The 11922-nt window shown below is 41.7% G+C and overlaps 1 protein-coding gene across 3 annotated transcripts; it reads left to right on the forward strand.

Annotated features, from left to right (window-relative positions):
- The first annotated feature begins 709 nt into the window (after positions 1-709).
- csf1ra (colony stimulating factor 1 receptor, a) lies at positions 710-11392 on the forward strand. Of its 3 annotated transcripts, none has more exons than XM_056382778.1 (22): positions 710-827; positions 1141-1264; positions 3000-3281; positions 3454-3741; positions 3852-3988; positions 4078-4243; positions 4356-4557; positions 4926-5041; positions 5243-5354; positions 5493-5692; positions 5862-5953; positions 6067-6193; positions 6372-6476; positions 6676-6786; positions 6973-7135; positions 7239-7321; positions 7462-7565; positions 7940-8062; positions 8172-8283; positions 8374-8473; positions 9506-9617; positions 10023-11392. In XM_056382778.1, the coding sequence occupies exons 2-22, from the start codon at positions 1213-1215 to the stop codon at positions 10167-10169; spliced, it is 2934 nt and encodes a 977-aa protein (XP_056238753.1). In that variant the 5' UTR covers positions 710-827; positions 1141-1212; the 3' UTR covers positions 10170-11392. The 3 variants fall into 3 exon arrangements, with proteins under 3 accessions (XP_056238753.1, XP_056238754.1, XP_056238755.1); XM_056382779.1 differs by having other exon boundaries at positions 3003-3281; XM_056382780.1 differs by lacking the exons at positions 710-827; positions 1141-1264 and having other exon boundaries at positions 3141-3270.
- The last annotated feature ends 530 nt before the right edge of the window (positions 11393-11922 follow it).

Raw genomic sequence — 11922 nt, forward strand, 5'->3', positions numbered from 1 at the left:
GGAAGTGTGAGTCTTTTATGAATCATGTGAAGTCAGTGGTTCTCATCTGGCTGCCCTTCTCTGTCTACATCAGTTTTTCTTCATTGTTTAAACTGCTCAAAAACATTACAGCTAAACCACTAAAAGTACTAATACTGGTGGTCTCAATAATATAAAGCTAAAGCACATTCACTGATTTATAGCTGGATATTTTTGGAAAAATCTTCCTAGAACTTACTTTAGAGATGTTTTTTTTTTCCTGATGTGAAGTCTTACTCAGAACAGATCCTATCTAGAAGAGTGACTTCTCTCACTCTGCACCCTCATCTTTCTCTGACTCCAGGGTCAGATTTCTAAGAGCCCTTTGACTGTCCTTCCCTCTCCCACGAGTCCACGTTTTTCCGGCTTAGAAAAGCCTGGCAGCCATGGTTCTACAGTGATGGAGATGATTAGTTTCACCTCCACGGGTGTCTTGGGAGAATTGTGCCTCTCTGTGGCAAATTGGTACTAGCTCATTAATTAGTTGAGCGTGATATGCTGATCCGCCTCCCCCTTCACACACACACATACACACACACACACACAAATACACACACACACACACACACACACACACACACACACACACACACACAGTTCCCTCCACCCTCCACCACTTGCTGTCTGAAAGATTTCATGTTTGCTGTGTGACTTCTGTGGTCGAAGACACTGTAAACAAGCAGAAGGGAGAAGAAGGGCAGAGGCAAACAGAAAGGGAAGAACGAACTCCTGTCTCAGCTCTGGATGCTGGAAACATCAAACCCAGGGACATTATTGTACCCCCTCTGTTCAGCTTAAGACATCTGCAGGTGAGTAGTTGAAATAAATGAGTGATGCTTTCGTAATGCATGGCATTTTATTTATATTTTAAGATGTAGAGACGTACTAATTCCCATAGTTGTGACTAAGAAATGCTTCCTCAAAGTATTTAATATGTTAGTCTGTTTCCTTATTCTAATGTACAGAAAACAGAATAAACAATGCAAGAGACTGTGGTTCAGCATAGTTTCATCTTCAACAATGCTACTCAGACCAGTCAGAAAAGAGAAGTTCATTATGGGAATGAGTGGTAGGACAACTTCTGAGGTGGTGTTCTCTTTTCCCTCTCCAACACCGCCACAGATCAAAAGAAGAGCGTTTGGTAGCACACACGGACATCAACCTCTCAAACTGCAGGTTTGGAGTTGATCCAGGATGCAGTCATACCTCACGCTGCTGCTGGGGATTGTGGCCTCTGCTGCTTCAGGTAAGGCCCAAAAAAACACTGACTGTTACATTTACAGCTGCAGTGATTTGTCCTTTCACTCTATTTATTCACTTTTTGACAACAACTGTAGACATAAATGAGTAATCCGCAATCTGAAATAAAACAGTGGAAAAAAAACAAACAAAAAAAAAGGCTGTTTTTTTTAATGATTTGAAAGATGTAAAATATCACAATGTTTAGGGTTCAGTATATAAAAAACTGTAAATGTTGGATTAAAGAAAATGTTAAATAAATCCAATTCCTATAATATACATTTTCTACATTACATATTCATCTGCACGACAGCTAACCAATTATTTTTTATAATACTCTGAAAATATCTTCTCAGATATGAATTACTGTGTATACAGCTCTTGAATCTCTGATTTTACGGGAAATTTCATATACTTGCATAAACCTGTGGTCAGTGTGGAGGAGTTGGGAGACACTTCATACTTCTCCATCTGAGATCTGACACGCTATTGTTTGTAATGAGCAGAACAAGTGTCCACAGTATCATGAGTTGTTTTTTGGGGTCATTGTTGTGATACTTGTTTTTGTTTGTTTTTTTTTGGAGTCTGAACACCACAAGTATGGGTATCACCCGCTGGGCACCAAATTGCAATTTCATGTATTTGTATTTTGAGCACATAAAAGTATCTGTAGTTTGGTTTAATTACAGCTGAATGCATTAGCTTTGCTTTCTGGTGGATTACTGTTTGAGGTGTAATTGGGGTCATTTTGAGGTTGGATGAATGGTTCATTTAGATGATCGGAAAAGGGGCTTTGGGTGAAAGGCAACTGTTTACTCTGACAGTCAGGATGTTCAGAAAAAATAAAATGCAGATTGGTTCCAAACAACATTATTTTGTTCCTGGTCTGTCTACATGATGTAGTGCTGAATTGAAAAAATGCTGAACTTGGAATCTCAGTTCTGCTTCAAGCTCCAAAAGACACTGTACAAACGTCTAAATGGAAACTTTTATGACCCTTACAGAAAGTGTAGTTTCAATACTCAATAAGAAAGAAATGCAGATTAACAGGAAAGGTACTCTCAGTCAACATCAGTGTCAACAATTTTCAAAAAAGAGTTTCAACCTCAAACAACCCCTACAACTGTCCTGCTGAGTTTCTACAAACTTCCAAGTCCTCCACAAAGGCATCAAAGAGAGCCCTGTTCTGCCTCCCTAAATCTTGCTTTGTTATTCCCTCAGGGTTGGGGCCCTTTTTTTTATTTATTTATTTATTTATTTATTTGAAATTTCAGCCTCAAAGATGCCTGTTAGACATTACTCCATTTTCCATGCTTAAAATGCTTGGGTGTTGTGTTGAATACAGCAGAAAAAGTTAAAATTAAACAGTAACAGATTTGAAGCTTTCCATATTTTCTGTTTTTGTGCTGCCAGTGTTTAGATAGCAACACTGTGAAAAGCAGAAGTGAAAAGGATCGAGAGATGTTATTCTGGTCCAAGTCTTCAATCTGTTTCCTGAACTCTTGAGATTACTTCCAACATAAATCTGGATCCTGGAGCAGATGAGACATCTCTGAATTCTCAATTATCTCAAAATGATCAAAACAGAAACAACATCCTGAATTTTCAAGGAGTAACAGCAAAATAGAGAAAAACTACAGTCTAAGAACTTAAGTAACATAGTCCATTTTGATTGATTTGCTCTCACACTTCTAAAAAGTCAATAAATGCATTCACTCATTCAAATTTGCATCCCTTCTCAGCAGAATGGAGTCGTCCGGTGATCAAGTTCAACTCTAAGGTGGTGGGCAGTTCTGAGCTAGTGGTCAAACCCGGGACCCCTCTTGATCTGAGGTGTGAGGGTGATGGTCCAGTGAACTGGCAAACCAGGCTAGCCAAGCACAGACGCTACGTGTCCAAGGGCAACGGGAACGTCCGCACCCTAAAGGTGGACCGTCCCTCTGCAGAGTTCACTGGAACGTACAAGTGTTTTTACATTGCTCAGCATCGTGACCTGACCTCTTCAGTGCATGTGTACGTAAAAGGTGAGCTCAGATAAATGAGAGTCCGGCTGTTCTGTGCACAGAACAGTAGGACAAGCTTCCTAATGTTCAGTTCTAAGTGCTTGCATGGATTATTGTCCACCCTGGTTATACCGATCGGTTATTAGATTCTGAACTATGATCTAATACATTCTCCCCCACCTCGTCCCTTTAGATCCAAACCGTGTGTTCTGGACCAGCAGCACATCCCTGCGGGTGGTGAAGAAAGAAGGTGAGGACTACCTGCTGCCCTGCCTGCTGACCGACCCAGCAGCCACGGACCTGGGCCTCCGCATGGACAATGGCACCACCGTACCACCAGGGATGAACTTCACAGTTGACCGGCACCGTGGGATTCTCATCCACAGCCTCCACCCCAGCTTCAACGCTGACTATGTCTGCACAGCCAAGGTCAACGGAGTGGAGAGGACCTCCAAGGCCTTTTCCATCAATGTCATTCAGAGTGAGACCTGTTTGGCTGTTTGGAGTGATTAACCAAAAACTGTTGTAGAGTTATATGAAGAGATAGGTGCGTCCAGTTTGATACTTATGTATGATTTCCTCTTGCTCCAGAGCTTCGTTTCCCTCCGTATGTCTTCTTGGAGACAGATGAGTATGTGCGCATCGTTGGGGAGGAACTCAAGATTCGCTGCACCACACACAACCCCAACTTCAACTACAATGTCACCTGGAAATACACCACCAAGTCGGTGAGTATGAGGCATTTTGGGATCTTTCTTAACTGTGGCAGTAATCATGACTTTAACTTGAATTTTTAAAAAATGCGTGTTGCCTTCAGAAACCGACCATCGAGGAGAGGGTTCGCTCAGGTGGAGAAAACCGGCTGGACATACAGAGCATACTGACCATCCCTGCTGTGGACCTCGCAGACACAGGAAACATTTCCTGCATTGGTACCAATGAAGCAGGGGTGAACAGTTCAACCACATACCTGCTGGTTGTGGGTAAGCAGAAACAGAAACAACCACACTAGCCATAACTGATTCTGAAAAGCTTGGAGAGTCTATTAACCACTGAGAGATGACAAACTGATTGTCTCCTGATTCGTCTGAACAGACAAGCCCTACATCAGGCTGTTGCCCCAGCTGTCCCCTAAACTGGCCCACCAGGGTCTTTCGGTGGAGGTGAATGAGGGAGAAGATCTGGAGCTCAGTGTGATCATCGAAGCGTACCCTCACATCACAGAGCACAGATGGCACACACCAACATCTCCCAACACGTCCACACAGGAGCACAAGTTCATCCGATACAACAACAGGTACGACGCCACAGCAAGCACGAGCTGGTCTCAAGTGAAAGCTGCTCTCTTACATGCTTACAGCACAGTTTAAATGTAATAAACAATCAAGTGTACTACAGGAAGGGGAAGCTACTCTGGAAAAATGCTGTCAGTGCATTTTGGGTGAATTTGACAGGGAACGCCAAGGTCATAATATTTTTCTCAGGTCATGAAACTGTTGCTAGAGGGAAGAGTGGCGTTCTCTTTTTAGTTTCTTGACGTACGCGTCGATGATAAATAGGAAATGTCTGAATTCAAACCACAGAATTAGTCACTTCTTTGACTGTGTAGACATTCCCCTTTTTCTCATTTTAAAGATCCGTTTGGTTTTTTTTTTTCTTTTGTAGATACCATGCCACTCTGCAGCTGAAGAGAATGAATGCACAGGAGCAGGGCCAGTACACCTTTCATGCCCGGAGTGACTTGGCTAATGCATCGATCACGTTCCAAGTCCAAATGTATCGTAAGTGCTTTGATTAAACACACATCAAAGCAGTAAAAACATCCATGGTCTTGTGGCAAAATTTGTCTTTCTAACAGTTTGATAACAGTGTGAAAATAAAAGTTTATTGGTGGATCATACTGCTGAATAATCTGATAGCTCATTCTGGTAACTGAGCAAAGCTGAACATGAACTTTTCCCCACATTTTTCTTCACTGGCAGAGAGACCAGTTGCTGTGGTGAGATGGGAAAATGTTACCACACTCACTTGCACCTCATTTGGGTATCCCGCTCCCAGAATTGTCTGGTACCAGTGTTTTGGGATACGACCTACGTAAGTATCACTGTACATTGAAGCCATTCAACAGACACTTTCACCCATAACACCAAACAAGGATGTAAGGTTTTAGTGCCAACACTCCTGTGATGTTTGGATCCTGTGTTTAACTGTGTGTGTGTTGCAATGAGGCAGGTGCAATGAAAACACCTCAGGGCTTCAGATGGCGATCCCTCTCCAGGCTCCCACAGTGGAGGTCCAGAGGAAGGAGTATGGGGCTGTGGGGGTGGAGAGCGTCCTCACTGTGGGGCCGTCCAGTCAGAGGATGACGGTGGAGTGCGTGGCCTTCAACCTTGTCGGTGTCAGCAGCGACACTTTTGCCATGGAGGTTTCTGGTGAGTATCTGTTCTTGTCAGTCTGTTATCATACAGTCACGGAGACTGGGGCTCAAACCAAATGTAATATCTGGTTTGTAAGAAAATAACAGTTTGTATGACACAGTCATACGTCAGTATATATGACGTTAAATTATATATCAATATTGTTTTTTCTTTGATTGGACAGATCAGCTCTTCACTTCCATTCTGGCTGGAGCAGCAGGGATTCTGTCAATCCTCCTTGTGCTGCTGATTTTCCTGTTTTACAAATATAAGCAGGTCAGTGTAAAAACATATGTAGTCTAAGTAGTAAAATATCGCTCAGATATTTCAAGGATACATGGGTTTTGTGGCTTTGATCCAGTGCCATTCTGTCCTACTATTATGTTCAGAAACCCAGGTATGAGATCCGATGGAAGATCATTGAGGCGAGAGATGGAAACAACTACACCTTTATTGACCCCACTCAGCTGCCTTACAATGAGAAGTGGGAGTTCCCAAGAGACAAGCTGAGGCTAGGTTTGCAACATTTGATCATAAACTGACTCAACTGCTCTTAAATGCTTTGGATTAGGTATTAATACAATATTAGATGTAAACATAATGGAAAAATGATAAAATAACATAAAAATTTGATAGCACATAAGCAGGCTTTTGTTATACTCATAACGCGCTCTCTTACCTTCTGTCTGACCAGGAAAGATCCTGGGCGCAGGAGCTTTTGGAAAGGTCGTTGAGGCCACGGCCTACGGTCTGGGAAAGGAGGACAATGTGATGCGTGTGGCTGTGAAAATGTTAAAAGGTGAGGCGATGCTCAGACCTTTGATTTAACAGAGAGATCTTTGTTTTGTATGAGCACGTCAGAGTGACTGGCAAATCTGAAAATGTTCCAGATAACATGAAAATTATGCCTGATTTAGGCATTTGAAAATGTCACTTAAAGAGATCGTAAAACATGATCAGATTTAAATGATATCAAAATCTGTAATGTGGTTATGTAGCCAGTGCCCATTCAGATGAGAGGGAGGCTCTGATGTCTGAACTGAAGATCCTGAGCCACTTGGGACACCACAAGAACATTGTCAATCTTCTGGGAGCCTGCACCTATGGAGGTCAGACAGCAGCTTGTGTTTGTTTTCTATCATGTGTGATGAAATTTAAATATTGTAAAAACATGTTTATGAAAGTTCTCGGTCAGCCAGTTAATGGAAACTCTAGTACAACTAAGTAATTTGCACGCAAAACACATTTTTCTTTGTTGAAAGGGTCATAACTCTTTGTGTGTGTTTCCTCATCAGGACCAGTGCTTGTGATCACAGAGTACTGCAGCCTTGGTGACCTCCTCAACTTCCTTCGTCACAAGGCAGAGACATTTGTGAACTTTGTTATGAACATTCCCGACATCATGGAGAGCTCAAATGACTACAAGAACATCTGCAATCAGAAACAGTTCATTAGAAGGTACATCTCCAAACATGTGCAGTCGGATGATGGAGGATTAGTGAAAGTCTTAGTTATCTGTTTCTGTTGACGTCCCGCTCTTTATGTTCTTTCCATCCAACAGTGACAGTGGGATCTCCAGTGCATCATCAAGCAGTTACATGGAGATGAGGCCCAGCCAGCTGCCAATCATGGAATCACCTCAAGGTAAAATACTTTCCTACCAAATCCCATTTGGATTTACACTTATTTGGCATCATGCTGCAGCATGCTGATAAAAATCATTTGCCGCTTTACTTCCTGTCCCTGGGTGTTACTAATATTATTTCTCTCTGAATCATGCTCAGACCCTGTGTGTGAGGAGACTGGTGACTGGCCGCTGGACATTGATGACTTACTGAGGTTTTCTTTTCAAGTGGCTCAGGGCCTTGACTTTCTGGCTGCCAAAAATGTGAGTGATTTTTCCACTGAAAGGTTGTGAATGTGCAAACATATGAAATAAAAAAAACTCTACAGCAGCAGTTGCTGTATTGTCCCTAGAAAGCGGGTATTACCCAGATGACAGACATGCATGAGTCTCACTTCGAATAGAATATGATAAATGAAGGGTGTGAAATCCTTTGTGGGGGGGGTTATGAGGGGTATTTCCCATTACGTTGCTCATATTTACTCATTGTCACAGTTTGACAATGTAATTGATCACAATTCTTCATGCTACTTCACTCTATCTACTGATCTCATCATATTTTATTGCGGAAGACTTTACAACCAAAGACAAACTGTGTGTGTGTGTGTGTGTTTGCGTGTGTGTGTGTGTGTTTGCAGTGTATTCACCGAGATGTGGCTGCCAGGAATGTCCTCTTGACCAACCGCAGAGAGGCCAAAATTTGTGACTTTGGCCTCGCACGTGACATCATGAATGACTCCAACTATGTGGTGAAGGGCAATGTAAGCACTTGAGTACATTAGAGCCAACTTTTATTCATATGAGATGAGTTTAGTTAAAAAAAACAAAAACAAAACAAAACTTTGTATCATTTTGACATTGTTTGTGAAGGCACGTCTGCCAGTGAAGTGGATGGCTCCAGAGAGTATTTTTGACTGTGTGTACACCGTCCAGAGTGATGTCTGGTCCTATGGGATCCTCCTGTGGGAGATATTCTCTTTAGGTGAGAACACATGCATGTTTTTCATCTACATTTACTCACATTTACTTTATGATTTTCTTGCTGAAATCACAGTATATTATTTTCTGTTAGGCAAGAGCCCGTACCCCAGCATGGCTGTGGACACCAGGTTCTACAAGATGGTGAAGCGCGGCTACCAGATGTCCCAACCAGACTTTGCCCCACCTGAAATGTAAGACTTACAAGGATGGATCACTGCTGCCTTTTGCACACACCATTCTTTAAACACTATTTTTAATACTCTATTTCTTGATTAGTAAATAATAATAGTCACCTTTTTATCAGCTGGTGAAATGTTTGCACTCATCCTCAGACTGAGGAAGAATAGAAGTAACACTGTGGTTATGCTTACTAACTGGTGAGACCTGCTGCAAAAAGGAAACTATTAACTAGTGCACAACATGAAGTTTGCATTAGCATGAAAAGACTGATTTATAAAAAACTTAGATCCTTGATCCTAAGTTGACTTTACCATCAGACAGTTCAAACGGCTGGCTTCCCAAATGTTCGTCACAACTGAACAAAGATCCTTTTTTCTTTGCCAGTCTGCCGCGCTATCTAACATCAGAATTAACTGACACATGAGATAAACTCATGACGTACTTCTATTATTCCTGATTTTAATTAGCTTGCTTTGGATTATCTCCTAACCCCAAACTCAAAATTCAACAAGCCTAAACTCCAAACTTTACAAACCAGCGAGATGAGAAAATAAAGAGAGTGTTTTCCCCAGTATCTCAGAGGGCCCTAACATCTGTGTGTGCTGATTTGATGTGACTGTCACACCACCCGGAATAACTGTGTTGTGGAAACGGAGGGCACTGAATCTGAGTCAGGGCCTAATCATCTGTTGTTCTTTTGTGAGTCAGGCCTCGGTTCTGCCTGTTAGCCACATGATCTCAAAGCTAGGAGGCCATGTAACTGGTATTTCACGGCAGTGAAATAAGACTGGAGGGGCAGGGATTCTTATGAACGAGTCTCTCTTATCAAACTGCGTCACCACCTCCATAAGTCTTGCCTTATTTGTCAGTTTTGGCTTTAGTTTCTCAATTTTACCACAAAAGCTCAGCAGTTTGCACTGAAAATCAGGTGCATAGCCTCAGATATAAATCCCTTAAAATGAATAGCATCAATTAATGTTTTGTCTGGTTGAATTTGTCGGGAAATAAATTTATCTTCTAAGTATGATTTGCTTTTGTTTCAGTTACATGATCATGAAGATGTGCTGGAACCTGGAGCCCACGGAGCGTCCAACGTTCAGCAAGATCAGTCAGATGATAGAGAGACTACTCGGGGACCAACCTGAGCAGGAACAGGTGGGTTTACTGTGGAGGAGGTTAAACTGGCTCCAGTCTGGCTTCAGCAGAACCATACAAGGAACAAAATGACATTCCCCAGCCTAGATGTCCTCAGGAAACCTTGTTTTTGTTTTAATGTAATTCTCCCAAAGAGAAAACAAATTCAGCTGTGCTGTCAAACCAATTAAATGAATTAGATTGCTTGTGATAAAATCTTGTTTGGGTGTTGTTTCCCAAATTAGATACTCACAGAAATATTCTCTGGCACATAATTAACAATGCACTGATGCGATATTTTAGTTACACATGTTGTTTGAATGCAAGACTTCTTTCACTTATAACACCGTAGCACTGAAGCTGGATGAAGGCGATATTTGGCTTTTCTGGATCCAGTCTAACCATCACACTGATGCTTCTCCACAGCTAATCTACCAGAATGTGCAGCAGCAGGTCACAGAGGGTGAAGTGTGTGACGAACCCAAGTGCTGTGATGGCCCCTGTGACCAGTCTTGTGACCACGAGGAAGAGGAGCAGCCACTGATGAAGACCAACAACTACCAGTTTTGTTGAAAGCCCTCAGCACCAATCAATCAGTAAATCAATCACTCATCAGCAAGCATCATGGGATAAACTGTAGATTGTGGTCAAAGTACCACAGTTTATTCCAACCGCTGGACAGTTGCAGAGAGTCGCCATCACAGCTATTTTTTGCTGTTTGCGTCTGCTCGACAGACAGACGAGCAGCTGCAGCAAGCATGTGACTTGCTTCTTTGCAGACCATGACTAGAAATTGCCACGTCTCACACCGGCTGCAGACATGAAAGGAGGAAACATGTCGACAAACCACACAAACATCCAAAGCTGTATCTTACCCTAAGCGTTACACCCTCACGGACTGTTTTATCACTCCTTCTGTTATGTATTTGAGGTATAATCTGTTACAGCTTATCCAAAGGAGACAAAAACCTGTCTGTTCTTTCTTCTCACGAGTGTTCTTAATTATATATTGTACACTATGTTTATTACTATTTTTTATTACTGTCCTTTGAGTGTGAATGTCTTGTTTTTTGTGGAGATTTCGGCCACTTTTGTCAGCAGGTTCACTTCCTTTTCATCACTTTATTGCATGTATGGTTTCTCGGAGGAAGCAAGCCAACAGGCACAAACACTGGATCCAAAACTGTGAGAGCTGAGCCACCAATCTTTATGTGGTGCGGACGAGCTAGGTTTTATTCTCTGATCACCTTAATTGAACATCTAAAGAGTGCAAGTGTTTCTCCCTGGTTTAAACATGCTAAATCAACCATGGAGAGGGCAAAGAATGGCCATGTTGTTTTCCTCTCTGTGCTTTGGTCATAGCTGTGCTTCTTGTGACTCACTTACAGTAGCTGTCAGTTGGTGGCAACATGTGATTGTTCCACTGCAATGTAATTAATTAACCAGTGTTCAGTGTGATTTAGGAGCAGGGAATACAACTGAACTGAGCAGGGAAATCTGTGGATCCGTGGTGGATCAGGTGAACAAAGTTTCATGTCTGACAATGTGAAGGTTTTTTTTTTTTTTGTTGTTGTTGTTTTTTTGTTTTTTCACGGCACAACTTAATCTTCTCATTTCCTGTAAAGTTAGAAGAGTGTTAGGATGTAAGCTTCACCCATGTCTATATGTACCAGTCAGCCTACACTGCCAACTCTATGAAGATTTTAGAATAACATAATATAAGCTATGTGAGAGATACAGACTGCAAATTTGTATGACTTCAGGCATTTCAAATGTGCTTACATCTGAATGGAGCATGAGTGAGATGTCTAATAATGTATATATCTATATCATGTAAATCAAGAATCATCTTTATTTTAACTGAAATGTTGTAGAGTAGAAAGTCGTACATCAATATTTCATATATTGTGTTGTGTGGGGGGTTTTTTTGTGCAAATGAGACAATCAATGCAAAAGCTGCAAATTTAATCACTGAAAAACTGCAGAGGTGTTGAATAAAGCTTTACCATTGAAAATCCAGATTCCATTGATTCCATTGTAATGTGTGAATACTACTGGAACATCATGTACTGTATATGTCAGACATTTGCGCGGATAGAAACTGTGTGGCCTTGATGTTCTTCTCTCCTCACTTCCTATTTTTTATTGGATAATGTCCAATCTGCATTTCCTCTGGAACGTTTCCCACAGTATCTGTCAACATTGCACAACCCTGAAATCTTTGTAGGGAAGTATTCATCAGTATTCATCCATCGCTGCGGCGACAGAAGGTCCAAATGCTTTTCCTCCTTTGTCTGGCTTACCACTCACAGATCCTCGTTTTTAC

This window comes from Seriola aureovittata, chromosome 8 (genome assembly GCF_021018895.1).
Source record: "Seriola aureovittata isolate HTS-2021-v1 ecotype China chromosome 8, ASM2101889v1, whole genome shotgun sequence".
Lineage (NCBI taxonomy): Eukaryota > Metazoa > Chordata > Actinopteri > Carangiformes > Carangidae > Seriola > Seriola aureovittata.

Excerpts from the sequence above, each read along its gene's own strand:
- csf1ra (XM_056382778.1), top strand. The coding sequence starts at position 1,213 with ATGCAGTCATACCTCACGCTGCTGCTGGGGATTGTGGCCTCTGCTGCT. Across the intron at positions 5,042-5,242 it reads GTTCCAAGTCCAAATGTATC|AGAGACCAGTTGCTGTGGTG; the intron begins GTAAGTGCTTTG and ends CTTCACTGGCAG. Across the intron at positions 6,477-6,675 it reads GGCTGTGAAAATGTTAAAAG|CCAGTGCCCATTCAGATGAG; the intron begins GTGAGGCGATGC and ends GTGGTTATGTAG.